This window comes from Oenanthe melanoleuca, chromosome 19 (genome assembly GCF_029582105.1).
Source record: "Oenanthe melanoleuca isolate GR-GAL-2019-014 chromosome 19, OMel1.0, whole genome shotgun sequence".
NCBI classification, from domain to species: domain Eukaryota; kingdom Metazoa; phylum Chordata; class Aves; order Passeriformes; family Muscicapidae; genus Oenanthe; species Oenanthe melanoleuca.
This window is the reverse complement of record NC_079352.1, coordinates 4134963-4161143: the sequence shown is the minus strand read 5'-3', so window position 1 is coordinate 4161143 and position 26181 is coordinate 4134963. Positions and strand designations below refer to the sequence as shown.

Genomic DNA, 26181 nt, shown 5'->3' with positions numbered 1-26181 from the left:
AGGAAACCCTGTCAGGTCCCACCTTCTGGAAGGTGACTACTAATGTTACAAATTCCCTTTAAAATTTTGGCAGGATTCAAAGCCCCTCGTCAACTCCTATTTTTAACTATTATTTCAGCACCTTTCTCTCTGAGATCCTTTCTCTGTTTTCCCAAACCTTCTATCTTATTGGAGCAGTCAGCCAGACTCTTCCTGATACATTCCTATCCCAGAAACCCATGGAGACTTTTTCCCAAATTCCCACTGGGACAACCCAAGCCCCACACACTCACACTGCATAAAACCAGCAGAAGGGGCAGAGGGACCAGATGTCTTTTTTTTTTTTTTACTTTTCCTGTGGACAAAACAATAATAAAGAAGATTCTAATTGGAACCTGTAGCACAGAAGCAGCAGCCTTTATAATCAGTCTTGTGGTTTAATGAAATAGAGCAGCAATTCCCAGTTCCCTCCCCAGTGATCCCCAGTAAACAGCTCTGTTTGGTTTCCAGGGGAGCAGCCGAGGCCCCCGGAGACATCTGACATGGAAAGCTTAAAGAAAACTCACCAGTGTCTTTTACAGAATGTTCACTTTGGGCTGTAACAAACTGGGCTTGTGGCTGAACAGCTGCAAAGCCTCTGCTCCAAACACAGGACACAGATTCCCTGAGGAAGGGTTCATACCACACTCGTGTTTATCCTTCCCAGGATCTTCCTGATGTCCATCTGAGATTCTGAAGTGATGAGGGGATGGGGAGGATGCTGCTGCTGGGAGAGGGTGAGGAGCTCAGGAAACTGAGCTTTTCTCATTCCTCAAGGAGCAGAGCAGGCAACCAGGATCCAGCAGGGAGCAGAGCCTTGTGCTGGAGTCAGAGGTGGGAAAGCACTGACCCATGGATGGACAGATGGACAGAAAGGCAAGAGGAGCAGCAGTGTGAGCCCCACAGGTTGGTGACCAACCAACCTCCTGGGAGAGCCCATGGAGAAGGAACATTCCCAACCTTTTGGTTCCAATTAATTCTGCACCAGGCAGAGATAAAAAACCACAAGAGGTTTTTCCATGTTTCCAGGGGAGCAGGGCACAGCTCCTACCACACAATTCACCACAGGGCTCTTCCCTTCCTCCCCCTGGTGACAGTGCCACAGCCAGACCCCCACCCTGGGCACCTATACCAACATTTCCACCCAACATCCCACCTGGAAATGAGGCAGGACAGCATTTCTCTTTAGGGGTGAGCAGGGAAGGATGGAGAGCCCATCACAACAGGGCTGCTGCAGAGGTGAAAAGGGTTGGTTCAAAGAAAAATCTCACTCCCAGACCAAAAGGAAAGGTTTCAGTATATTTTAATAGTAAAATGATTCTTATTTTTTCAAGCAATGTCCCACCTGGATGAGTCTCAGCAGGATTTTTGCTTCCCGGTCCTGCTGTACCGGGGCAAAGCCTCAGAGGTCGTGGCTGTACCTGTGCAGAACAGTCCCCAAAAACTCACAGCGTGCTGCCACCACCACCAAACACCTCCCAGGCAGCCACCACCACAGCACAGGACTCTGCTCAGGCTCTTGGGAGAAGAGCAAGAGTTAAAAATTAGCTTTTAGTAACAGTCTGGGTTAAGATTTGGAGCAGGCTATGGAACAGAGGAGAGGCCAAGGTTTTATTTAGTAAAAAGGAAAGGACTCAGGTAGCAGAACACCTTACAGTGACTGACTGGGCAGGGAGGGGTGAGGTCAGAGCACAGCCCTCGCTGGGGTTGGGTTTGGGGTGGGGAAAACGACGAGGAGACTGTAGGGGAAGCAGCTTCAGACTCAAACTCTGGCTCCAACAGAATGGATTCAGAAAAATATTGCATGAAAAGCCTCAGGATTTTCGTTCTTTCATAGATGTATATTTACCAGTTTTCACAAAGACTGCAGGAATACGATTATAAACAATAAATTAGGACTTCATGTTGCTATCATTTGGCATAACACAATCAGGCAATTTTTCCTTTTTTTAAATATAAGGCAACACAAGCCAACACATAATTTAATCTGTCTTTAGTCAAATTGCTTAACTTTGCTCAGGAGTTACCACTAAAGAACGGGTTATAGTACACTTAAAAGAATTTAAATAATGACATGATATAAGTGTACTAACTTACGCAAGGAGTCAGAAACGTACTCTGCTAAGCTTTGAAACCTAAATATTTGTTACAGCCCAGGACTACACATTCTAAATTAAAAAAATACAAATAAATGTTTTCTAATTTTCCCATTTACGAAAAACTTTTAAGAATCTCTAGCCAACTATGACGTCACTTCAAAACTTTTTTTAATTTTTTTTTTTTTTTTTAAATTTTGTATGATGTCTTTAAGATTTTTTTTTTAAACCATGCTCATTAAGGAAAGTTCAAGGAGCAAATACTTAAGGCTTTGTTTTTCCAAGGGCTGTGAGGGAGGCCAGTGGATGGCAGAGGCCAGTGGGTTCACCCATACACAATGCTACTCAAACCCACACTACCAGGCGACATTCATACAGAAATATTACACTTAAAAGTTACAGTGTAGAGCAATATTTTTTTTTTAGCCAGTGTACATAGAAAGAATCAATGCATTTATTTTTTTAAATTTTTTTTCTTCTTCTTTTTTTTTCTCTTTTTAAATTTTTTTTTTTAATTTCCAAACTTGATTGTGATCATTATGTTCAAGTATTAGTCTCGTTAACAGACATGAGGAATTTTCTACTTACAATAAATTCGGCTGTTAGAAAGGAAAGGGATGTTTTGGTACACTGAGGAGAACAAGATGCTGAGGTCACCCAGTAGTTAGTGTCCTACAGTCACTGACTCAACTGGCTGCTGGAAGTGACGTGGGGAAGGAACAGAAGGAGTTAGGCACCGAGACCCTGGGAAAAAGGGATGTTATAAATAGCTTCACTAATTCCCAGGGAGAAGAATTGTTCCATGAAATCCACTGGGGTGTTTTGATGGAGAGGAACAGGGGACTGTCAATCCCACAGTGGCTTGTGAGAAGAGCTTTGATTCAGACCAAGCACCTCCCATCCCACAGCGGGACCGCGCTCGCTGCAGCGGGGATGGGCTGAGCTCCATCTCCTCACCCTGACAGTAATTCCAGCTTCCAGAGAAGTGGCTGAACCCTTTTTGGAGTTGTCAGTGGGTCTGGATTCCCTTCACATGAGGCTGGCCAGACTCCTAGCAGCGAGGGATTCAGACAACGTGAGCTTTGAGGCTGGTGGAAGGGCAGTGGGGAGGGGGAACACGAAGAAAGGCAGCTCCCCGTGGCTGCCTTCATCCCAAACCCGCCGTTCCCCTCCTCCATACCCTGTCCAGAAAACAGAAAGTGTCAGAAAAATCTGCCAGAGACTTTTGACTTTGGACAAAGTCTAAATGATAAACGTGGGCAAGAAACAGCTGAAAAGCTTCTCCCTCTATTAAAGCCTAAATACATACCCCTAGCAGGCTCTTTTCAAATGTAGGCTCTTTTTCAATTACACAGGCCTCTAGACAGTGCAAATGGTCAATGTTTAATGCATTAATGAAATGGGCTTTCGAGTTGAAAATAAGCCCTACTCCCTGACAAAATTCTGTTGCTCTTAATCTTGTGAGGAAATTGAGATGGAAATGGAAGCAGCTACGCTACCTCGCTCTTGCTGGAGAACAGACGTGGCTGCAAAACCCTGCAGCAACTCAACCTCAGTCCAGAGAGGAGCTGCTCAACAGAAGGCCAAAAAAAAGCTGCACCAAGGGGGGACTCTGCGGTGAGGAAACAGCTGTGGAGTGAAGTAGTGTAATGAAATTCTTTGACACAAAAGGCATGTTAAATATTTGATGCATAAAGGAGAGAGATAATATGTAAGCAAAGCTCTTTAAATATACAGTATGTCTTCTTCCAACGGGTACTATAATGATCACACAAGTTTGCAAGTTAAAAACGCCTTGCTTATTAATTAAAATTAAGACTAAAACCTATAATTTTTTTTTTTTTGTTTGTTTGTGAAAGTGACTGCAGCCTATCTATACCCTGGGTGTTGAATATGAAGATTTCGACTATCGGTTGGTTCAGGTGCTCGGTTCATGGGAGGCCGATGGACTTTTCCCAGCACGGCCATGCTCTGGTCTCGGAAGCAGGACTGCTGGAAGTCCCCACTTAGGTAATCCATGGTCTGCATCACATTATTCTGGCTGGATGGGCCAGCTCCAGCTCTGTAATGAGTTCCTCCTGCACAATCCAGCGGCGCTCCCGCTGGCTGTCCCCCGTGGAAAGGCATGGCGAGGTCCTGGGACCCAGAGCTGTCACTGTTGGGTGTGGGCAGAATGTTATTCCAGAGGGGCTGGAAATAGTGCCCATTGGTGTATGGCAAAGGTCCCTGCAACCCGTTCACAGGCGGAGAAGGCGTAGGCTTCTCGATGGGGGGCTTCAAGCTGAAGGACTGGCCCATGCACAGTTCTTGAGGGTAGTTGGAGGTTTTGCCAGGGAAACTCTGCCCTGCAATCTCTCTCTGAGGGTGCTTCCCTGCGAGTCCAGCAGGCCCAGCAGCATCCCCACACATTTGCTGCAGATGTGCAAGCTGGTGCTGGTTCCACGCAACCGATTTGATTTCGTTCTGGTAGGCGGGTGGCACCCTGTTAATATTGACCATGGGCACATTAACAGAGGCAGGAGGAATAGCAGCAGCAGCATGGTCAACAGGGTTTACTACACAGGAAGGCATGGGTGTAGGGACATTGTGAGTAGATACCCTGGTACTTGCATTGATAAGCAGGTTGCGACTTATAGGGCTGGGGTTTGCAATCTGTCCCTCACACACTGAGGTAGTGCTAATGCCAGCTCTGGCCTGGCAGAACTGGTTAATCTGGTGCACAATGCTGCTCAGGTCGGGTGGCTGGTTCTGCTGCAGGGTGGCAGCCATAGAGAGGGGAATGGTTGAGGTAGACACGGTCACATTCGGCGGCGCGTCTGCATCCGGCATCTTTCTGCCTCCATGTAAACCCGGCTGCAGCAGCGGGTTGGGGGCGTGCTGCAGGCTCTGGTGTGCCATGCTCTGAGGGTGCTGCAAGCCCTGCGGCTGCTGCATGCTCTGCGGGTGCGGCAGCGCCTGCGGGATCCCCTGAGGGTGCGGTAAGCTGGGTGGCTGTGGAATACCCTGAGGGTGCTGCGGGATGCTCTGGGGGTGCGGCAAAGTCTGTGCATGCTGGAGAGCCTGCTGGCGAGCGAGCGCCTGCGGGTGGGGTAAAGTGCTTGGTGCAACGTACGGCGTGGAGGGGGGGTTCATCATCGCCTCCGGCAGCAGGCGCGCCCGCGTCCCGTCAAAGTCCTTGACGATTCCTTTCGCTGGGGATTTGACTATGGCCAGCAGGCCCGTTTTGGTGGTGGCCTGAGATGGGTAGGGGCTGTACCTCTGGCCCGAAGTATCGAGTCCGTTCACAGTACGGCGTATGTGTTTCCTCTGGGGAACCTTGACGCTGTTTGGAAAGATTTTTATAGTCAGTGGATTGTTGGCGACCTTCTTAGCATAAGCATCCAATTCTGCTGGGGTAGGATACTGTGCAGATCTCATTTTCTGTGTAGTGTCCCCTGCGGAGAAAGGAAATTCGTCAGTTCTGGTAAGCAAGGGATCAACCCCAGGGCAAGACAGTCACACAGCAAGGGTAGAAAATCTCCAAGGATTCAAGAGGCAAGGAAACGTCATCCTGCCAGACCAGCGGGTCCTGTAGCAGACACCTCATTCCCTTTATTACCTGGTGACCAACACAAGCCCCAGTTCAGCTTACGGCAAGACCTGCCCAGGGGAGCAAAACAAAACCATGTTCTCATCAGAGTATGTCTGCAATTGGACAAAAACTGTTATAAACATCAAATTGTCTCCATCTGAAATATTCCTCACAGCTTGCAGTGCTGGGATGGTTTTTATTCTCTTAATTTAAGCTGCCTCCCCATAGCTCTTCAAATCATTCTCGGTCTTTTTACCATGGAATTCAAAATCAGAAAGATATGAATTAAACATGAAGCCCCTGTAATCCTGAGATGGAAACCATACTGTGGTGGTCTGACCCTGGCTGGGCACCAGGTGCCCCCAAAGCTGCTCTGTCACTCCCTTCCTCAGCTGGGCAGGGAAGAAGAAACACAGGGTCAGAATAAGGAAGGGGAGGTATCATTCACCAACTACTGTCATGGGCAAAACAGACTTGGAGAAATTAATTTATTACCAATATAGTCAGAGTAGGGTAATGAGAAATAAAACCAAATCTTAAAAGCCCTTCCTGCTACCCCTCCCTTCTTCCCAGGCTCAACTTCACTCCTGACTTTATCCACCTCCACAGCACAGGAGTGGACACAGCTGCATGGGAATCTCTGCTCTGGCGCCTGGAGCACCTTCTCCCCCTCCTTCTGCAGTGCCCTGGGGGTCTGTGCAGAGCTGTTCCTCTCACATATTCTCACTCCTCTCTCCAGCTGCAGCTGTGCAGGATTTTCCCCCTTCTTAAATCCGCTGTTCCAGCAGTGTGTCCGTCCTGGAGCCAACTGGCACTGGCTCCATCAGGAATGGGGGAAGTTTTTAAGCAGCTCCTGCATCCCCCCACTACCAAACCCTCGCCCTGCAAACCCAATCCACATCAAAGCTTCAGCTCAAGCCTCCATTTACACCCCACTCCTTTCCTAGGTGCTGACATCTGAAAGCACTTGGAAGTGTCTTTCTGTGCATTAGGAAGCTCTTGTCGGCCCAAGCTCAGCAAATGGAAGGAGGCTGATTATTTTATGGCCTGCAATTATTTCTTCAGATGACTTTTTAGGGTGGCACCTTGCTAAGGACAACATCCCCACATCACACGGCAAAATGATGTGATTACCTCGCAGGATTAAAAACATGCTGCTCCCCAGACAGAGACAAAAGGCTTCTGGAGACAGAGGTGTGGTTTCACATCCTCTGATTTACCAGATACCTACCTGGCTCATAAGCTCCAACTGCTTCTGCAAAGAACTTCAGAAATCTAGGGAAATGTGTGTGTGTCTCTTGCCATAATCATATTCCAAGCAGAGAGTTGGGCTGTTTCCCACCACAGCTCTGCTGCCTGACTCCTATGGGACTCCTGCTGATTTTATAATCTTCAAATAATGACTTGCAGCTTTGACAATCCAATTTAGCTTTTGCTTGATTTTTCCCCCCTCTCACCTTGCAAACAGTTCACTGGAAAAAAACGCCCATCCTTTTTTCCTAAAATTTTCAGCTGAAAACAGGGAATGTGGCAGCCATCCAAGAACACCCCAGCCCCATATCTGGCCTTCTGACCCAAGGAAATTTAATGCTCCAGCAAAGAGCTTGCTGCTCCCAGACAAACAACCCTTCCTCTTGAAAATCCACGTCTGACTCTTTCAAGCAAATTGCCTCCAAAAGACGAGTACCAGCCACTTCTCTCTGCATCCTGCAGCTTCCCGTTGTCACAGGTGAGGGAGAGCTGCTCTGCTTTAAGAGCTCTCACTTTCAGAAAAGAAAGGTCAGAAAATGGAAAATAGAATGGATACCGAAAGAAAGGTTAATTATAGAAGCATTAAAAATATCTTTGTGAAATTAGAAGCTTTACAAGCAGTTTGTCTTTCATCTCCAGCACAGCTCGTACCACGGCACCGGTTACACCTGTACTCCCTGTGCTGTCCACACACTGGCACAGATCATCCCTTTCTCCTAATCAAATCAAACATCCTCTCTGTGCACATCCCTGTACCTGTCTCTGCAGGCAGGTGGTTCATATCTGCCCTTTTGAGAGAGCTGCTGTGCTCCTAACAGAGAGGAGAGCCTCCAAATGGCATTTGCCAGTATTACCTTGCCTCAAAAGCCAAGGCCTTCATGAACTCCCAACCTGTATTTTTAGCATTGCCCATGCTCATTAAGATCTGTTTCTTCCCCAAGACATGACCCTGGTAACTCCCCATGAACCAGAGAAGAACCAAAGGACAAAGGATCCCATACCTGTGTGTGTTACAGTTTATGTTATGCTTGCAGACACTGTCACATTCTATTTTCAGATGAAAAATTAAACTTTAAGACAACTTTGCCATCAAAATTTCCCAGCGTGGCTTACATTTCTATAGGCAGATCAGTAAATTAAATATAAAGACTACATAGTTACACTGAGTATTCTCTTACCCAATAATCTGTTTTTCTGTTACACAGAAGTTTCAGGAAGCAGCTAAAACATGGATGCTTGAACAGGCTGCAGCCATCAGTCAGTCAGACACACCTCTATGCCCACACCTGGAAGAACTCCTTCTTCTGAGAGAAAATAACCCCTCAGTTAAACTTAAATGACACCTCAGCATCCAGTCTGGCATCCTACCAAAGGCAAATCACCTTTTAAATCCCTCGGATGGGATCTTCTGAGCCCAACCACCATTCCAAATAGCACCTGGTTTATGTACAGGCAAGATGATGCTCCTTTTGCTCCAGGCTAACTCAGGCCTGAAGGTAATGTATTTCTAGGTGCCCCAATGTGCTTTGCTAGTAGTTCCATAGGCAAGATTCCACGACTGCAATAATTAAGGCAGTAAAATATTAGGAGAAAGGCATTACACGGTGAACAAGAATCTGAATATTCCATATAAATTCCCTACAAACCAATAAAGAACAATTAGTTCTGGTAACTAAGTGAATGGAAAACCTGCTAGAATAGTCTGAAAGAAAATGCTGGTATTTGAATATCATTATTTGTGTGCAAGAGGAAGAATTCCAGATCAGGCCATAATAAAATGATGAGGAAACGGCAGAGGAAGAAGCTTCATTAAGTAAACAATGGGATGAGCTCCAGGAAGCTCCCTAATGGTGAATGCAAGGCAGAATACTTTTATTGAAAAGTAATTATTTCATGTTTATTATAAGGCAAAGCTGTGCATATGAGCAATTACCCCAATAAACTGATGAGCTGCAAGTTCACAACTCCTGCTAATCCCGTGGCAACCGATTCCTCTGGTCACTCTCCTGGTCTCACCACTGGAGATATTTTTGTCATGGAATGAGACAGATTTCCCTGCCTCACCTCAGCACTAATGGAATATCTTTTAAGTGCTTTTCACATTAAGACTTTAAAACCCACTGCTTTTAAAAGCTGCCTATGGTTAAATTTTCATTATCATTAAACAAAATACAAACAGGCCTTCAGGATTGCTACTCTAATGAGAGCTCCTGCACTGGGACAAGCCAGAACCAGCTGTGCCCACCTTCTGCATAAAAACCCTCAATTTCAGCAGTTTCTCTAAAGCCTTTACATAAAGCACCTTCCCTAAAAGACTTACTTTAGCTGATGATCCCATATTCAGTCCAATCTCCTCTGATGTCCCCTCCCAACAAAATACTTCTTAAGGAGCACCTTTCACTTGATTTTGCACCATTGTCACAGAAAAATGCCCTTTTTTTCTCCCCAGAATGTTTGGCACTGCTGCTATGTTCAACAGCAGCTGCAGACACAGCCTGAACAATCTTGACACAAATATCCCAACTGACCAGTCAGGTTTATACTGGAGTAACTGGGAGAAAGATGAGAATACCAATACTGGGCCAGTGAGAAATCCTCTGTGTGGAAAAGGGTAAATTCCAGGGTTATCCTGAACTCAGGCTGGAATTCAACAAAAAATACTGAAATTGGAAGTCCTTTAGTCATCAGTTTCTAAAGGAAAAAAATATGTGCATATTAATCTACCAAAACTCCTACTGCACAGGCCACTTGTAGAAACAAGCCCCTTATTAGAGAATGAATATGAAAAAAATAGTAATTGAGCTAATATGGATTTGTAAGCACTAATAAAAAGTCTGATCCAGAAAATTACACTTAGAAATTATTAATACAAACACTGTAAGTCTGAAGAAAGGCAATCCTGTGGAGTTCTGTGCCTTTTATAAAAGCAACAGCACTATTATTACAGCCTGCTTCCAGCCCCCATCAAAAGTCACAAGTCATTGTTCATTAAAAAATGCTCATTAACTCAGCTCTGCCCTGGCCAGGGGCTGGGCTACTCATGCATCTCCAGCAGAAGAGAAATGCACCAATTAATCGTGCCCACATCTGCAGTGGGGCTGAGCAAGGTCTGTACCAGCAGCCTCATCTTCCATATAAATCAGAACAAACCCAACAGCTGAGCATTACCACTGCCAGCCCGTGCCTGCCAGCTACTTCATGTCCTAAATTCTTTGAAATGCAGTTCCCAAAGCTCTTCACTGAGCAGGACACAGTAATGCTTTCAGCACATGGATCCACAGATCTCTGAGAAACAGCATCAGGTACCATCCGGTGAGGAAAACTGCCCAACATAGCAGCATGCTGCCTTGTAAAGCTGTAATTAGCAAATACCTGATTTATGCACAGCTGCCCTCACATGAACCTCAACATTTTGTTCTCAGAACTGAGCTCTGACAAAGAAATCTCATGCAATGCACAGACCTGGGTATGTCCTTACCCCACAGGCTGTCAGCAACGCTCACACTGAAAACAGGAAAGAGAAAGGAGGGGATGCCCAGACTGATGCCATCACCAGCCCTTTGGTGAGTGTGGATTTTTATTACTGCTGAGTGTTGTTACAATTACCAAGCCTGTGGAGTCAGCAGAAGTGCTGTGGGGGGAGCTCAGGTGTGTATGTGAACCGTGTCAGTCACTTCTGGCAGGACCACAACCATGAGCAGGTCACCCTTAAATGCAAAATTATCTTCCCTATTTATTTTCTGTAGCATCACACACCTCACTATATGAACAACTTAGCTACAAGTGGACTGTAAATCACTTGGGTTTAAAAGCAAACTGATATCCCCCAATGCACATTTCAAACACAGCCCTAAGAACCAAGTACACAGCCCTTACATAGAAACCTTGGCATTTCTGAAATTTCAGCTGAACAATCGATGTGCTACTTCAGTGATAAAGAGGAGAGACAGAGTAAGAGTTAAAAAACTCTGGTCAGTAAACTTACATTCCCAAGCACAAGTTGTTCTTAAAAATACCAGTACAACTATGAAAAAAATGACTGAAGTTATCAAAAAAGAATTATCAGAGCACTCTGCAGACATATTTTCAGAGGCACCAAAGAGACATCAGAAAGAAGACGGAAACTTTGAACTTTAGTAATCTGGGCTAGCTCACTAATATTTGCAATATAAGCCCCAGGTATGTAGAGCAAGAGCTGCTGACCTCAAAAGGTTTACATTAAACTGATCCAACTTTTATTGGTGTCTACGAGTAATTGCACGAAGGGAAACGAAAAAGATTGAGGAAAAAGTTGTGCTGAGAAGAAAAACAGCTGGCACACTTTTAGCACAAAACCTTTTCAGCAGAGAGGCACAAATCTCACAGGAACCTCACTTGCTGCATCCTGCTGTGGTTAAAATTAACCTTTGCAGAGCCAGGAACAGAGGAGCTGCACACATGTGAACCTCTACAGCCGTTTCTCAGAGCCTTTACTGACAGATGCCTTGAAGGCATAACAAAAGAAAGATTCTACATTAAATAGTTTTTTCCACTGTATCCTAAATGTTTATGTCACAGCAGTACCAGAGCCAGATTTAACAGTTAACCACATCCTGCAGACAAAACATCACTCACATTTCTGAAGTCCAGTGTTCATCTGCGTGTAAGAAAGAAGCTGAAAGGAGAGGTCGCCTGGTCCTGGCAGACAGGCCAGCATGGCAGACAGGCACTAACACAACATGGGGCATTCACTCCTCTGCACACTGCAACAACAGAGAGACAATTCAAAGTTATAATACAAGGAGGAACAGAGAAAAGAAAGAGGCAAAGAGCCATCCCTGGGTGAAGGCCTGACCAAGCACAGATGCACAACCGCTGCTCCAGTCCTGACTGCATCTCGTAATGGCAACGGAAATACTTCAAGAACTGGGTCATCTGCAGGGTTAAAACCAAAATAGCTGCCTCGCTCTCTGCTGCTTGACACACAGAGAATAATCCATAGCTCTGTCCTCACATTTCAAAGGTGGTTGTTATGAATGGTAAAGAAACCACTATCACTCATTTCACTATGCTGAAATGCACTGGTATCCACCAAGCAACTTCTCTGGAGAAACCCTGTCAACTGCTCTTTTGCATTTAACAAAAAGGCATGGCATGCATAAATTGAAGGCAAAGTATGCAGCACTCTGCCTTGTGGCAAGATTAAGCTGCATGCTACAGCTTGTAATTTCTGTGGTCCATTAGGCTGAAAGATGAATGGCTACACTTCCTTCATTTCAGCAGAGACTCACTAACCCGAGCTGCTGTGGGGCAGATAACAGCAAGATGTGCACAAAGGGGCTGCAGAGGCGCCACCATCCTCTTCTGTTTGGTCCAGCATTTAAGAAATCAAACCTCAAAATGGAGCACTAAAGCTCTTTGTATAGAAACGTGGCACAACTCCCCTCAAATCCCACTATTGCTGTGCAAAGAGGGATCCCAGCAACAAGGCTAACTGGGGCTCAAAGTGTCCAATGCTACTAGAATTACAGAGACTTCAGTTGGAACAAGATCTCTAGATAGAGGCCATGTGGTCCAAGCCCCTGGCCAAACCCTCCTATCTGCAGCACTTCAGAAAGTTCTGGGAAACAGAGTGCCAGAACCAAGCTGGAGAAATCAGTAGATTTTTTTCTCCTTGTCCACAAGTATCAGCACTGCTATACAGAGCAAAACACCCACGGAGCAGCTAGAAAGGCTTTGGGATTTGTTATATGACCTTCAAAACATGGGAAGAGTTGAAGGATTCAAGACGTGTAAGCTGATTTAATTTCAGTCATTGTTTCACAAACCCCAATTAAAACAACTGGAGAGGCATTCAAAGATCAAAAGAGGGGGAAGGAGAAAGCTCGAGCCCAGACATGAGAAGCCACATCCGCCAAAACCTCTCAGAGGCCACTTCTGCAAGAGTCTCACTGCTGAGACGGCACAAACAACGTGATGACAGCGATGTGACACTGTCAGCACTGCCACCTACATGCTCCAGAAACCTCCAACAGCGCATTTCTGCAGAGACCTTTTAAAGATTTGAATGCAAAACCTCACCTCAGACCACCAGCACAGGTCACACTACCCATGGAAAGCTGGCACGAACGGAGTGAACAGTGTGGACTCGAAGAATTCCTGCAGCACAGCAATTACTCACTGTGTACAGTTCATTAGCTCCATGTTTATGCATCTCCTCAGCTCAACATGCAAAGGTTAATTAAACCAACGGCCAAGAAATCTCATACAAATATTAATTTATGAGAGCTTCCGCATCTTCAGAGCGAGTGCTGTCCAAAGCTGGCCGAGTGTGGCTGAGTGAGCCTGCTGGGTGTCACTGTGACTAACAAAAATAGTTCTGGGCACTGAATGCCAGTCTGACAATGCAGGCTGTTGCCCATTCACCCTTCCCACACAGAGTAACACAGACCTGGTGCCGTGAGAAACGCACACAATCAGCCTCACCAAGGTGCAGGGCTGACAGCACAACCACCAACAGAGCACTCTGGATCATTCTCCATTTCATTCCTAGGAGACAGCAACAAGCTGCACTGCCCAAAGTCCAAGATATGCAAAACCTTGTAAAATAAACTAAACCTGGATTTTCTTCTGATTCTCTGAAGGGGATGGAATTATTGAAGTCTTTTAGAAATGATGACTGAAGACCTGTCACATCCACAACATCAAGGAATTGCTTGAGGAACTGAAAAGTTGCTCAGCCTTTATAGATGAGATTCAGTCGTGACTGTGGGTACACAACATTCAGTGAAACTCTGCAAACAGCCCCATGGGCAGCAGTTCCTTGTCCCAAATCATGCCCAGCAAAACCAAAAAGACAAAACAAGAATCCAGTTTCTTTTAATCAGAAGACAAAACCACTGTGAGTTGTCAGAGCTTTACCTGAGTAAGCAACAGAAACACCCACAGTCAGCAAGAAAAAAATAATAATTGTATTTTCCTTTTTTCCTCATTTCATCAACTTCAGAAGCCTGGCACAAACAAGACCTATTTCTCAGTGAAAAGCAGACAAACAAAATTAAGAGCCTTCACTGTAGACAGAAAAACAGATCACACTATTCCCATATTCATCTGAGCATCCACCTTTTACTCCAATAATGTCTGACGCCAACCAAGGATTCACTACTCGTCCCTGCAAGCCGAAGGAGGTCAGTGTCTAAAACATTATTTAATTGATGGCAAGTTTGTGTGCAGCCCTGAAAGAGCACAGCCATGCTCTGACTGAGGGAGCAGCATTTCTGGCAGCAAGATGTGGGGAGGGTTTGCTCACCTGCTCCATCATTAACGCTCATTAGAGCCTGAACTGTGACGCTCTCAGAAAGCCTCTTGCTGAAGTGCCCCAGCGAGGTGCACACAGCAATAAACAGGATAATGGCACATTAGGAGAGAGAACAAGTGATTAGGAGTGGTCACAGCATTCACCTCGGAATAGCCAGGCTCCTGCTACATGACAGCAGTGCTTCCTTGAAGGTCAAAACATGTATTTACAGAAGCTTTAGCTCCAGTATGGAGAGCAATGTTTTAGAGAGAGCTATAAAGGCAAGTTGTTCCCGTAGGCAGATAATCGTTTTAGGTAATGCCAAAGGTTCATAAAAGACTGGGGCAGCAATAATAATTTTAAAGGAAATATTGGACTTACAAAAATAATTTGAAGTGGAAGCCTATCATCGCTCTTTTAGCTTGATTTGCAGTAAACGAATTGATGACATCTAGGTCACTGCTGAGCATTAGAAAAAGAAATTCAGACTTGGATAGAAATGCTGACCATAACTCCATTGCTGAATTTCTTATTATAATTAAAATCCTGCTTCAGTTTTTCTTCTCTACGAAATCAATACCGGTTTTCATAATCGAGACCTCAGTATTCAAAAACAAACACATGTGAAATATCTTGACAAGCACCCCAATAATTTTTTCTAGTTAGAAATTAATTAACATTTATTCCCTTTGAGATACTCAGCACCTGACTACTACTTTCTGACCTGACTCTTCCCCAGCATGAGCTGGCATGGACAACTCCAACTCACCACCAGCTAAAACGAACTGAAATCTCTGCCTGTATTTGGAATTGAGGTGAACACTGCTGGCCGTCCCAGGATTGGCAGCTGGGCCCATCAGCCCCTCCTGCTTGGGTTTATTTATCCTAATTAGTCCAGAGCAGGAGATGAACTGAACTTGGCATATCAGGACTTCCCACCAGCAGATCTGGCTCCATGGTGGCAACTTGGGTGGGCACCAGCACCTGCAAAGCTCCAGCCCCTCCAAGAATGAATGGTGTGCTACTGGAGGAACTGGAATGGAGAGGGTTTTGCAGTGTACCAGGGTCAGTCACACTGTCATCTAAACCAGCCAGCTGCAAACTGGAGAGTGATCTGACCAGTAGGCTGTGGCACCCAGCCATGGAGGGCTGTGAACCATGAAAATCTCAGTTTTTAAACTGCATTTTAAACAGATGCTGTACACTGCCAAACTCAGCATAACGAGCTCTGTCTTGAAAATATATATATAAAAAAAGATAAAGCATATCTCTGGAGGAAAACAATCATTAGACTGGAATAAATAAATAAATACCACTCTTTGAAGTGATTTTAATCTAATCTGGCTGCGGGATATAATCTTAACAGCACACGTACTGCAGGATGCTCCACAAAATAGCAGGTTTAGACATGTGAACAGATTTTTTTTCTCTTAAGATTTATTAATAATTAAATCAAAGCATGTTAAGCTTAAGAGGGATTTGCAGTGCTTGGGATTTGGGAGTAATTGGCACATCTTCACAACAACTATTACATTCAGCCTTACTTGCATATCAGGATGGTTTTTGGTCCAGGCAGCACAGTTTCCTCTGTCACCACAAGGCTCACCAGGATGGAAGAACTCACCCACTGTCCAGGGACAGAGCTAGGAATCAGTTCCAGTAGAATTTGCCACAATACTGCCCTTCTTAACTTAAAAATGTATCGTTTTCTGAGTTACATTCAACCTTTAGTATTTATTGCCTCTGGGCTTCTCAGATCAGGGGTACTTCTACAACCTAGAGTAAAATCTAGGTGTAAAGCAACTACTAGGAAATTTCTAACAGTTTTATCATCACATAAATGGACCACATATACAGGTATTGCCAAGTTTTTAGATACACCAACCTCTGAAGTTCCTGACAGACCTTCCAGGGTGAGAACACAAGGAAACAACTCCCCACAAACCACCCCTGGCCACTGAAACATGGGAAACTGAGCTGGTCTAGGGGAAAGCAAGCCAGTGAAGTCTAAAGTTAGGTTCCTGAAAGTAAAACAGGCTTGTTTGAAATTCCACGATTAACTGCGGGCTTGTTCACAAACCCCGGGGGCAGGAGGAAGCAGGGGAGCATCCACCTACACACACAAAAAAGCTCCAAACTATTCCAAGTTTCCAGCACCCTGGGGTCCCAAAAGCCTCTGTGTGAGGGTTTTTAAAGGCTTGTGGCTGCTATGCTTTGCTCTTTAGTCACAAGGTAGTTTCATGAAGTTCCACATCCACCGTGAAGTTCCAGAGCCATGGGCGGGATTTACGGCAACCCCCCGAGCGCACGCAGCACATGCCAAGCTCAGAACGCATCAATGCTGCAGGCAACAACAAAAACTAACCCGGGCTGTGAAGTTTCTTTGGTACAAGTGTCTGCAAGAGCTTGCCAGGAAACGTAATTGAATCCTGGCCAATTTTCATGCTCCGAGGGAAGCTCAGTGTCTCATTTACCCCCTGGCAGGCTGCTCAACACCAAGGAGAATAATTCCTTTTCCTCTCCCGAAGTAACCTAAAATGTAGAAGTTTCAAAGACTTGTTCATGTCAACGGCAGACATTGAACCCTCCTGCCAACCTCAGCATTCAATGTAACTCATTCCAGGCAGCCATGCTTTGCTCGACAGTGTCTAGACCAATCATGCAGGCTTCCTGTCTTTTTCCAGCTCTGAAACTGCCCTTTATTCTTGGGCACTTACCAGAATGGCCCTTTCCCAGGACTGCTGAAGAGCCAGAGATAAATCTTAGCGTTTCCTGGAAGAAAATTACCAAACGAGCACTGTATTCATCACCGGCTGGTATCACATCCTCTTAATGCTTTATAAATGGAAAACTGAAAAACAGTGGGCAGAGATGTCGCCCTCTGAAATGGCAATAAATCACAATAGCATCGAATGGACTTGGGGATAAATAAATAGGAAACTAAACAATAGAAAGTCGCCTTTTGTAGCATGGGGAGTGCACCGTCAGCACCTGCCAGCACAGGACCTTTGGCTTTCTGCATTCAGGTGGACCTTTTGTGGAACCCTTGCAACAGTTTCGATCAAAATCAATTTCTGCTTCTTGCCATTTAATTAACTATGATTTTGCTTGTAAACCACGTCACCTTTTAGGCTGACCTCCATTTATAATGTTACTCAGGCAACAAAATTGGTTTGGTGAGGAAGGCAGAGAGAATTGAAATGCTGCCGTAGCACAGCTCAGTTCCTCTCTGAGCTGGGGTGGCAACACCCAACAGGGAAGAAAAGGAAGCAGCTTTGGAATAACAGCACTTAAATGGAATATTGTTCATATCACACTCCTCATGCCCAAGGGCTACTACTGAAGGCTGCTAGGTGAGTAATTTGGAACAGGATGCAGTGCACTAAAAAAAGCCAAGGAGGCGGCTCTCACTTCAGGTACTGCCACGTGTGACATCAGCTTCCATCAAATTCACTCCTCGGATAAAGCTGCAGCCAGCTCAAGGTTATGGTCTTAGAGTTAAAAAAGCCTTTTTTTAGGTCTGTCCCAAGAGATTATTTTAAAACACAGTACTATGCATCTGCTGAGGAGTAGAACAGTTGGCTTTAATTGTAAGATGGATTTTTACATAGCTTCTGACCTTTCATCTAATTGAGGCCTGAAGAAGAAAAAAATAGAGGAAAAGCTATACGTCACTTCAGTTATTAAAATCCATCAAGCTCAGACTTTAGCCTTGGGATAACCACAGCCAAAAAATTGACTTGCAAGTAATTATCACTGCTATCTGCAATAAAAGTTAATTGGACATAATTGAACTAAAGCCCTAATCTGAATGAAGCTGTTGCTGGCAAGAAGCCTGCTCCTGCCTGCACTCTGCAAATGGAACTGCTAGCAGGAAAATGGACAAACACGAGGCTGCTTCACGGTCTGCCCACTGCAAATCAGAGCAGTTCTGCAAACAGCTCGTTAGCTGGGCCAAGATAAAGCCATTATGAGGGCCCGTCCTCACCAAACACACCCTTCAGCTACACCCAAACAGGGCTGATGGCACAGAGTTTCAAAAAACAAGTTTCAGTTTTAAAGGCCTCCTAATTACAGGCACTGAAACATAAGATACACGTCACCAGACGCTGGTTTTATCAGCCCCTGAACGCTGTCAATACCAGTACAAATAATGTACTTTTTGAGCACGTAAAGATACTGACTCAAAATGTTTTCAGTGCTGATAATTTACCACCTTCATGCAGTTCAATAGCCCTTCCTGTTGTAGGACCAGCTTCTTTCATCTCTGCAGCAGAGCAGACAATTAGCTGCTTTCTGTGCTCAGCCCATGCAGGTGGCTGGGGGAAGGGAGCGTTCAACACAATTCCTGCTGATTTGTCCATTTATATTTTGCATTTTTGTTAACTAACAGACCAGAAAGTGATTGTCAAACCCCATGCTACTCCAGAACTTCTTTTCAATTTTAATTATTAACACTCTGTCCTTCACCAAAGCATATCAAAGCACTTAACAAACATTACTGAAGCCACATAACCACTCTGACACAGGCAAAAATTGCACATGACTACTTTTACAGTTGGCTTCAGGTTTCTTGACCATATTTATGATAGAACAGCGGTCTCCTGATGATGGACTAGTCTATGACTGGAGAGATGGAGGGAAGTATCTGGCTCACCACAGGTTCCTGACATAATTTTGGATGAAGTATTTAATCACCTGATGCCATGGTCACTCTTTGTTTAAAGGACAGCAGTAGGTGACAGTTTTCTACCTGAAGTTTTTTCACCGAAGACTGTGAAAAAAAATGAAACTGCAGAGCATTTAAAACCACCTTGACTTCTCACATCAGGTTACAAGGTCACAGTCTGGGCAGTCTCCTGGGGACAAATGGGCACCTTTCCCCATCCTGAGCACTTGCTCACCCCTGCTCCTCTGCATCTCCACAGCTCAGAACAGAACTTCTTAGCTCAAGAAAGCTGCAAGGAAGAACCAGTGACATCAATTCCCTTTCATGACCCAAATCAGTGGCTTACTTTACTTTGCTCAAAGCCCTCACCTCTTTTTAAGAGTATTTTTAGATTTAACTCTGTATTCTGCAATGTGGCAGGAGCTGACAGACAACACAGGCATAAAGTAGGTCTTGCCAGGTGTTGCAGGCCACTCCTAAGGTGAAGGAAAGATGTAGAAAAGACAAGTCAGGACGATTGTAGGGCTTGGCCAAAGCTTCAAATGAGAATTTCTGGCTGTGCTTGAAACACAAATACTAGTGGTCAGTTGTGAGACAGATGAGATACTACTTTTACCACGGGAACATATGCAAGAAATAGGAAAATCGACCTGCCTGAAGTCAAAAGCAATTTGAATAACTTTGTATCTGCCTCCTCTCAATTTTCACTATGCTAAAGCACTCTGACCTTTAATTAATTTTCTTTCTCCTTTTATATGGTAACTTCCAACTTCAAATTTTTCATGCTGTACTGGTGAGAAACAAGGATGAAGCCACAGCCTGGTATGTATCTCAGCTATGTTCATGGGTGCATATGGCTCCATGAATATTTGGGGAGGAAGCAAAGGATGCTGCAGCTGAACCACAGCAGCTAAGAGCACAGGCCAGGTAAACACAGCATTGTCATCAAAATAACTTGGGTATCAGGCTTACATTTTTATTTTCAAAATGCAAAATAGACTCCCTGCCCACATTCACAAAAGATCCCATTTTCCTCAACAAGATACTGTCAGGCACAAACAAACATTCCTTCTTCCAAAGCACCCATTATCCTCAGGGCAAACTAAGCCCAACTTCTTCCTACATGCTCGAGCAGCATCTCCAACATCAGAGCAGCTCTGAAATATGGAACAAGACTTACAGACACGAGCATGCCTGTTCTCATGTGAACATGAGGGAAAATTACGATTAGCTGAGATGACTTCCATCCAAAGGAAATCCAGAACAGCCCAGCCTCTACCAAACTACAGGATACTGTTCACACATACCCCAGTGGAGGTACCATGCATTCCCACCAACAGACATTCTCCATTCTTTATGCAACTTCCTTCTGCCTTCAAGTGATAAGAAACCAAAATACACACTAATCCCTTTCCCAGAGGGGACAGCCTGCAGTTATAACCTCAACATCCTCAGCAGGAACAGGGTTATGTGCAGCTTTCCTATGTGTTCCATGTGTGGGAGAAGCATGAGGTTGTAATTCTGGGCTTTACTTCACCACACAGGACATGCAAGAATTGTGAGCTTCCTCATGCCACTCTTGGGCAGAATTCCTCCCTCTTGGCTTTCTTGCTTTCCCAGATCTGAAAAGGAAGTTTTTCTTAGGTACAGCAAACAGCTGCCTAGGCAAGGAGGAAAGGAAACATGAAACAGTTCCCTCTCCTGTGGCTGCTTCACAAAGATCACCATTATCTCCCCTCATTCCACACTTACTCTGTAAAAGCCCTGAATTAAAGTCTTAATCATGACTTACAGAAATTCTTGTGGCTGCACATGACAGAAGGAAGACAGTTTTTCCTTCCAAAATATCGTTAGAAGTTGCGGATTACGACAGTTCCTGGGTAGGAGAGCAGCTATCTTCCCCTGTTTATTACAAGCTGATTATTAAAAAAAAAAAAAAATTCAGAGTTAACTCTGAACAAATTTTACCTCTATTCAACAGACAAACAACAGAGCAGACATTTGTTAGCTATTGAAAAATATGTTTTGAGTCCTTTTTTAAAAATAGATCCACTTGAAAATGAGAAATATTTGCAAATAAGATGAGGCAGAATGCATTATACTTCATAACAAAAGAAAAACTGAACTTGTATATAAAGGAATAAAAATAGGAAATGACTCACTTTTGGACCAGGTGTGCTGGTGGTGTATGAACATGGGCTCATAGGGAAGATGGATTTTGGTTTGCATTGGTCATGCATGTGAACCATTCTGACCTGTACAATCACACTGACAGTTTGGTTTAGTATTTCTCTCTCTGGACACTGAATTATGGTCCTACACGTGGTGAAATTTTAACAGCCCATTTACAGAGCCAGCAGTGAAAAATACATTTTTAAGATCCAAAACTGGAGATCTCTGTCTGATTGTGCACAGCAACAGAGCTTCCTGCTGGACCAGGAACACATCACCTCTTGGATACACATCTTATCATTTGTAAGGGCAAGATAAGACCTCCTTCTGTAGCTGGAGATACCGTGCAGCCAGCTGCAAAGATGAAAAGCATTTTAAGAACCTCAAACAGCAGCTGCAACACACATACAAAACACCCACCAGCAGAAAACAGAAGCCATAAGGTGAATACCAAAGAGCTGGACCAGACACTTGGGATGGTGTTTTCCTGTCAGCCTTCACAAAAAGGTGCTGGTGTCCTGCTGGCTTGTCCTGACACAGACCTAATGTCCTTATCAATCTCCTAGGAAACTCAAAGGCCACCTTGTAACAACTCCATAGAAGAAAGGGCAAGAAATACATTAGTTGTGAGCTATGGTAAAGAGTCTCTGCTATTCTCACTGCTTTCCTGAGAAGCATGAAAAATGGCCACTTGCACAGCTGGCAGTTCAAAACAGCCACAGGGAAAGCAACACGAAAGTGCAAGGTGCCTTCAAAGCCTCTGCACACCACAAGCACCAGAGGTTTTTGTCTGAAGACATGATAAAACACTTCAGCACCATCTCACATGACTCCTTCAGCAGCTGCCAACACACTAATTTTACCTGAAGTTTACATTCACAAAAGATTTTTTTCACAGAAAGTTTTACTGACTATAGGATGTTTTTGTTTGCTTTTGTGCATCATTCCTCCTCAGCACTTGCCTTTTCCTTTATTAAAAAAACCCCCAACACACACAGAGCAATAAATAAATTGTATAAGCAGGACACAGACGGAACTAAAACTGTACCACAGGCAGGGAGATCCCTTTGCATGGCAAACACAAGGTGGCTGTGTGGGAGAAGAGAACAAACACTGCTGCAGCAGCCTGCACCTCAACAGCAGACAGAGCACAAAGCTGCTTGCACAAAGGTGAGCTCCTGGTAACTCATCTCCAACAGCCCTGATCTCCATTGTGCATTTCACACTAAAAGTATCCCCAGGTTTTAATTTCCAATTTGTCTTTCCAGCCATGGAATTGCTACAGTCAACAAATTCAAAAAGGTAAATTTTTCTACCTTCAATTAACCGCATTAGTAGTGTTTATAACTACGTGATTGATAAATGCTCTACAGAAGCTGTAATTAATGTATTTTTTCCTTGGAACACACACCGAACCCCTTGGCGCTCAGACACTTAATGAAAAGCAATTTATCAACTTGCTTTGAACAGCTGAATCTGACTCCTTAATGCAGAGAAGTAACACACTTTGCTTTAAGCACCACCACTCCGAGAAAGGAATGCGCAGCGCGACATTCCGAATGCCATCAGACCCGGCTGGGATTTTGATCAGGATGACAGCGACCAGAGCTCTCATCTCCCTGGGTATGATTCAGTCTGGCTTAACTGGGATCCTTTCCTCCCAAGAGATTTGTGCAGATGTGCTTTTGCAGGATGAGGGATCGGGAGCGCCTCTTGAGGACATGGGACAAAGTTCCAAATTCTCCCATGCCTGGCACGCGCGCGTCGGGAAGCGGCAGCTCCGAGTATTTCAGCCTGGACATGTGTTCAGCTGCTCACAAAGCAGACAAAAATAAAGTGCTTACAGAGTGTTTGAATGCTAATTTCTCAAATTGAGCGTTGCTTTGTATAGTTGACATATGCAAAAAAAAAAAAAAAAAAAAAAAAAAAAGAGGGAAAAAGAAGCATTTAGGAGGAAAAGTCTGACATCACAGAATATTTTATGTTGGTATTAACCACTGGAGGGGATTAACCAACCTTCAAAGCCTAAAATCTAAACTCCCATTTCTGAGAGTATAGGCTAGAGATTTCCAGTATGGGAACTGGTCTGTACTCCATGTGGCAGACCAAACGTAAGGATTACATATTTCCATTGCACATGTAAGTCTGTTTCCCATTCCTGCAGGGTCCTGCTCTCTTCCATTTGTCTTTTGATGCAGATAAAAGCTAATGCAGATTGCAACTGCTGATACAGAGAAAGACACAAGACACAGCGAGCCTTTGGACTGAGGAAAAAAGGGACTCAGGTCCAGACTGCTCGAGCACGTCAAGAGATTGTCTTTGAAACCATAAAACTAGAAATGAAAGCACTGCGTTTTTATTTGATTTGATCAAAGAGACTGGAAAGGAGGGGGAGAAAAAAATCACATCTTATAGATGCAGGGTAGCATTTAACTACTTCACACACAATGTGGGACCAGCTGATCTCATACAGATATGAATCTGGAGAAAAAACAAAGAGGTAAAGTCACTCCAGCTCTGCAGACACTGCCTGCACAGATCACTGCTCCAGGCTCTGCAAAGAGCAACAGGAACCTGTTTCAAAGCCAGAAATCCACTGGAAGCACATACCCAGCCCTCGCCACGGGCACAGGTTTCCAGTCTCCAGTGAAGAGCAGAGGAGTGAGCTCCTGTCAAATCACAGAAAATAGACTCTGAATGTCTTGAATAAATCACTGATGACTCCCTGTCCCAGTGCCCTGCCTGTGGGATAGCAGCATACAGTGGCAATCTTCCCAAGGAGGGCTTTGGACTGCAAGCTGCAAAGGGACAAGACTGAAATTCTCGAAGGGAGCATCTGCTCCAGCACGTGCTTGGCACCAGGAGAATGAGGCTCTACAGAAGTACAAATGGCACTACAGGTAGCAGCTCTGCAGATCCCAAATTGCAGCATGGAAAAAGCAGATACCTATCGCTGCCACATTCCCTAAGAGAACAGATTTTAAGTATCTGCTCATTGAAATTTCTAACTGCAGAAGGGGAAGCATTTAGATTGCCTCTGGGCTGAAACCATCTAGGTCTTTGCCTTTCACTAAAAATTAAGCAGAAGTCATTTTAACGAGGCAGGCAGACAACAGTCTTGCACAGAAGATCAAAAAGCTCTCCAGATGTTTATTTTAAATGAAATTCAGAAGCCAGTATAAACCAGATTTTAAACACTGAATAATCTTTACCATAATTTGCATGAGAAAAACAGGCAAAAGGTTCCATCCTACTGCTCTGAAACTCTCCAGGAACATGCAGGGCTGGATTTTGTTCCTACTCTTCAGATAAGAATCTGAAATATGAACAACTCCACATTGCAATCTGATGGCTGTTAAGAATGTTTTTCCCCTGTGCTGTACACTTGGATGCTTAACACATACACACAAGGGCACCCCATGTGAAAGAAGTCTCTGACCTTCCTCACCAAGATTGTGTGAAATTATGGATTGAAAAGTGTCTAAAAATGTCAGTTCTAAATCTTAAACTTCTCCCCTTGCTACTTTCACTGAATGCCTCCTGATTGTGCAAAAGCAGAATATTCAGGCGTCAATCTAAGTAGTTTGGGTGTTACACTGACAATGTCTCTGGAGAGGGGAAGAGAAGAGAGGACAGATTTCCAATAGCTCAGACACTTCCCTGGAAGCAAAGCTGCTACACAGCAAAGGAGATAAATAAAGAGGGAAAGTAACACGCCAGAGAACTTTCACCAAGGTCATGTCAGGATGCTGAACGCTCCCCATCTGCAGGGGAAGATTTAGATGCCTGTTCCACCACACAGATCCACTCCCCTGTTGGCAAGAACAGCCCTCATTAAACCAAACCAGTTCTCACCATGAAAGAAAGGACATCGGGAAGATGGTATTAGCTAACAAATGCAAAAGGAAAACCCAACAGAGGCAGTTCTGGATGGGTGCCTTGTGCAGCAAAATACAGCCCCATGGCATGTGCAGAGAGCCACTGCACAACCTGGAAACGGGCAACACAGGCTATCCCAGCCAAAAGGATGGACAGCTCTGCTCTGAGCAATGCTAACAGAGAGGAGATTCTGTACCCATTCATCCAGAGCAGAACAGGGATCCCATCAGGAACAGGAGCTTTTAGGACTTTGCTGCTGCACAGGGTGACCTACAGGTTGCAGTTCCTCCTTGCTTTGCTATCAGGGCTGTGGACACGTGGCAGAACCCTGCAGACAGACCCTACTATGAAACAACAGCCCTACCCCCAAATATTGTATCAGTTACTGCTGCACCCTTAACAAGAGTGTTTCTTGCCCGTTTCAGCAATCTGAAAGACACGCTGGGCAAAATTTCAAGCTATGACAAAGTGATCTTATCACTTCTGTGCTGTTCTCGCTACACAAGCCCCTGATTCAGCAGCACGTAATAAAATCTTCATTTGCATGAAAAGCACTCTCTGATCACAAAGTCTTCTGTTCGACAGCCCTCTTCCCATCCACAGTGTAGAGATGCAAGCACCACTGTCATTTTGCCTTTGACTGAGGTGGAATATTTTATTTATGTTTTATTTGGAGAAGCTCTCAATGTTTTAATGCCATCTTTTCCTAAAAAAACCCCCGAGTATTTTTGAATAACGCAAAAGCTGCACACATCCTAACTATGCACATACTGCAAAGTTCACTCATGACGCTCACACCTGTATTTTTAATAGCTGTGTCATGTGAAGGACATTTCATATCAGCACAAGGTGACCATGAACAGTTGTAAAATGCCTTTTGTATTCAACAAGTCCAGCCTTTTCCAGTTTGCCTTTAGAATGCTTGGTGTCATGACACACAGCACTCACAGGATGTATTTCAAAGGAAAGGAAGGTGTAGCCATGCAAAGAACAATGCACTGCCCGCAACAAGATTAATCGCTGTCATGGGAAACCAATAAAAGCAAGTATCTTGTTATCTTTCTTTACAAAGGGACTGTTAAAGCTTAACTATATTAGGAAACTTTTTCCTTTGGACTAAACCATGAGCCTAATGTATGTGGGCATCCCACATGCCAGCATATGCGATTAATTGGCTCTCGCCTGACGCCGCGGGAGAAAGTCCAATGTTCCAGAGGCAGCGTGGAGCTTTCACAAAACCAGCCTGTGC

At 44.5% G+C, this 26181-nt stretch overlaps 1 protein-coding gene across 4 annotated transcripts in view; it reads right to left on the bottom strand.

The window, feature by feature from the left end:
- Positions 1 to 1304: 1304 nt before the first annotated feature.
- Positions 1305 to 26181, bottom strand: part of FAM222B (family with sequence similarity 222 member B) — a 36141-nt gene continuing 11264 nt past the window's right edge. For 2 of the 4 annotated variants that reach the window (XM_056506686.1, XM_056506687.1), the window contains exons 2-3: positions 11551 to 11678; positions 1305 to 5548 (exon numbers count right to left, since the gene is read on the bottom strand). In XM_056506686.1, the coding sequence (XP_056362661.1) occupies positions 3984 to 5548; positions 11551 to 11632 (1647 nt within the window). In that variant the 5' untranslated portion in view covers positions 11633 to 11678 and the 3' untranslated portion in view covers positions 1305 to 3983. The remainder of the gene's footprint in view (positions 5549 to 11550; positions 11679 to 26181) is intronic. The other 2 variants (XM_056506689.1, XM_056506688.1) reach the window with 1 other exon arrangement.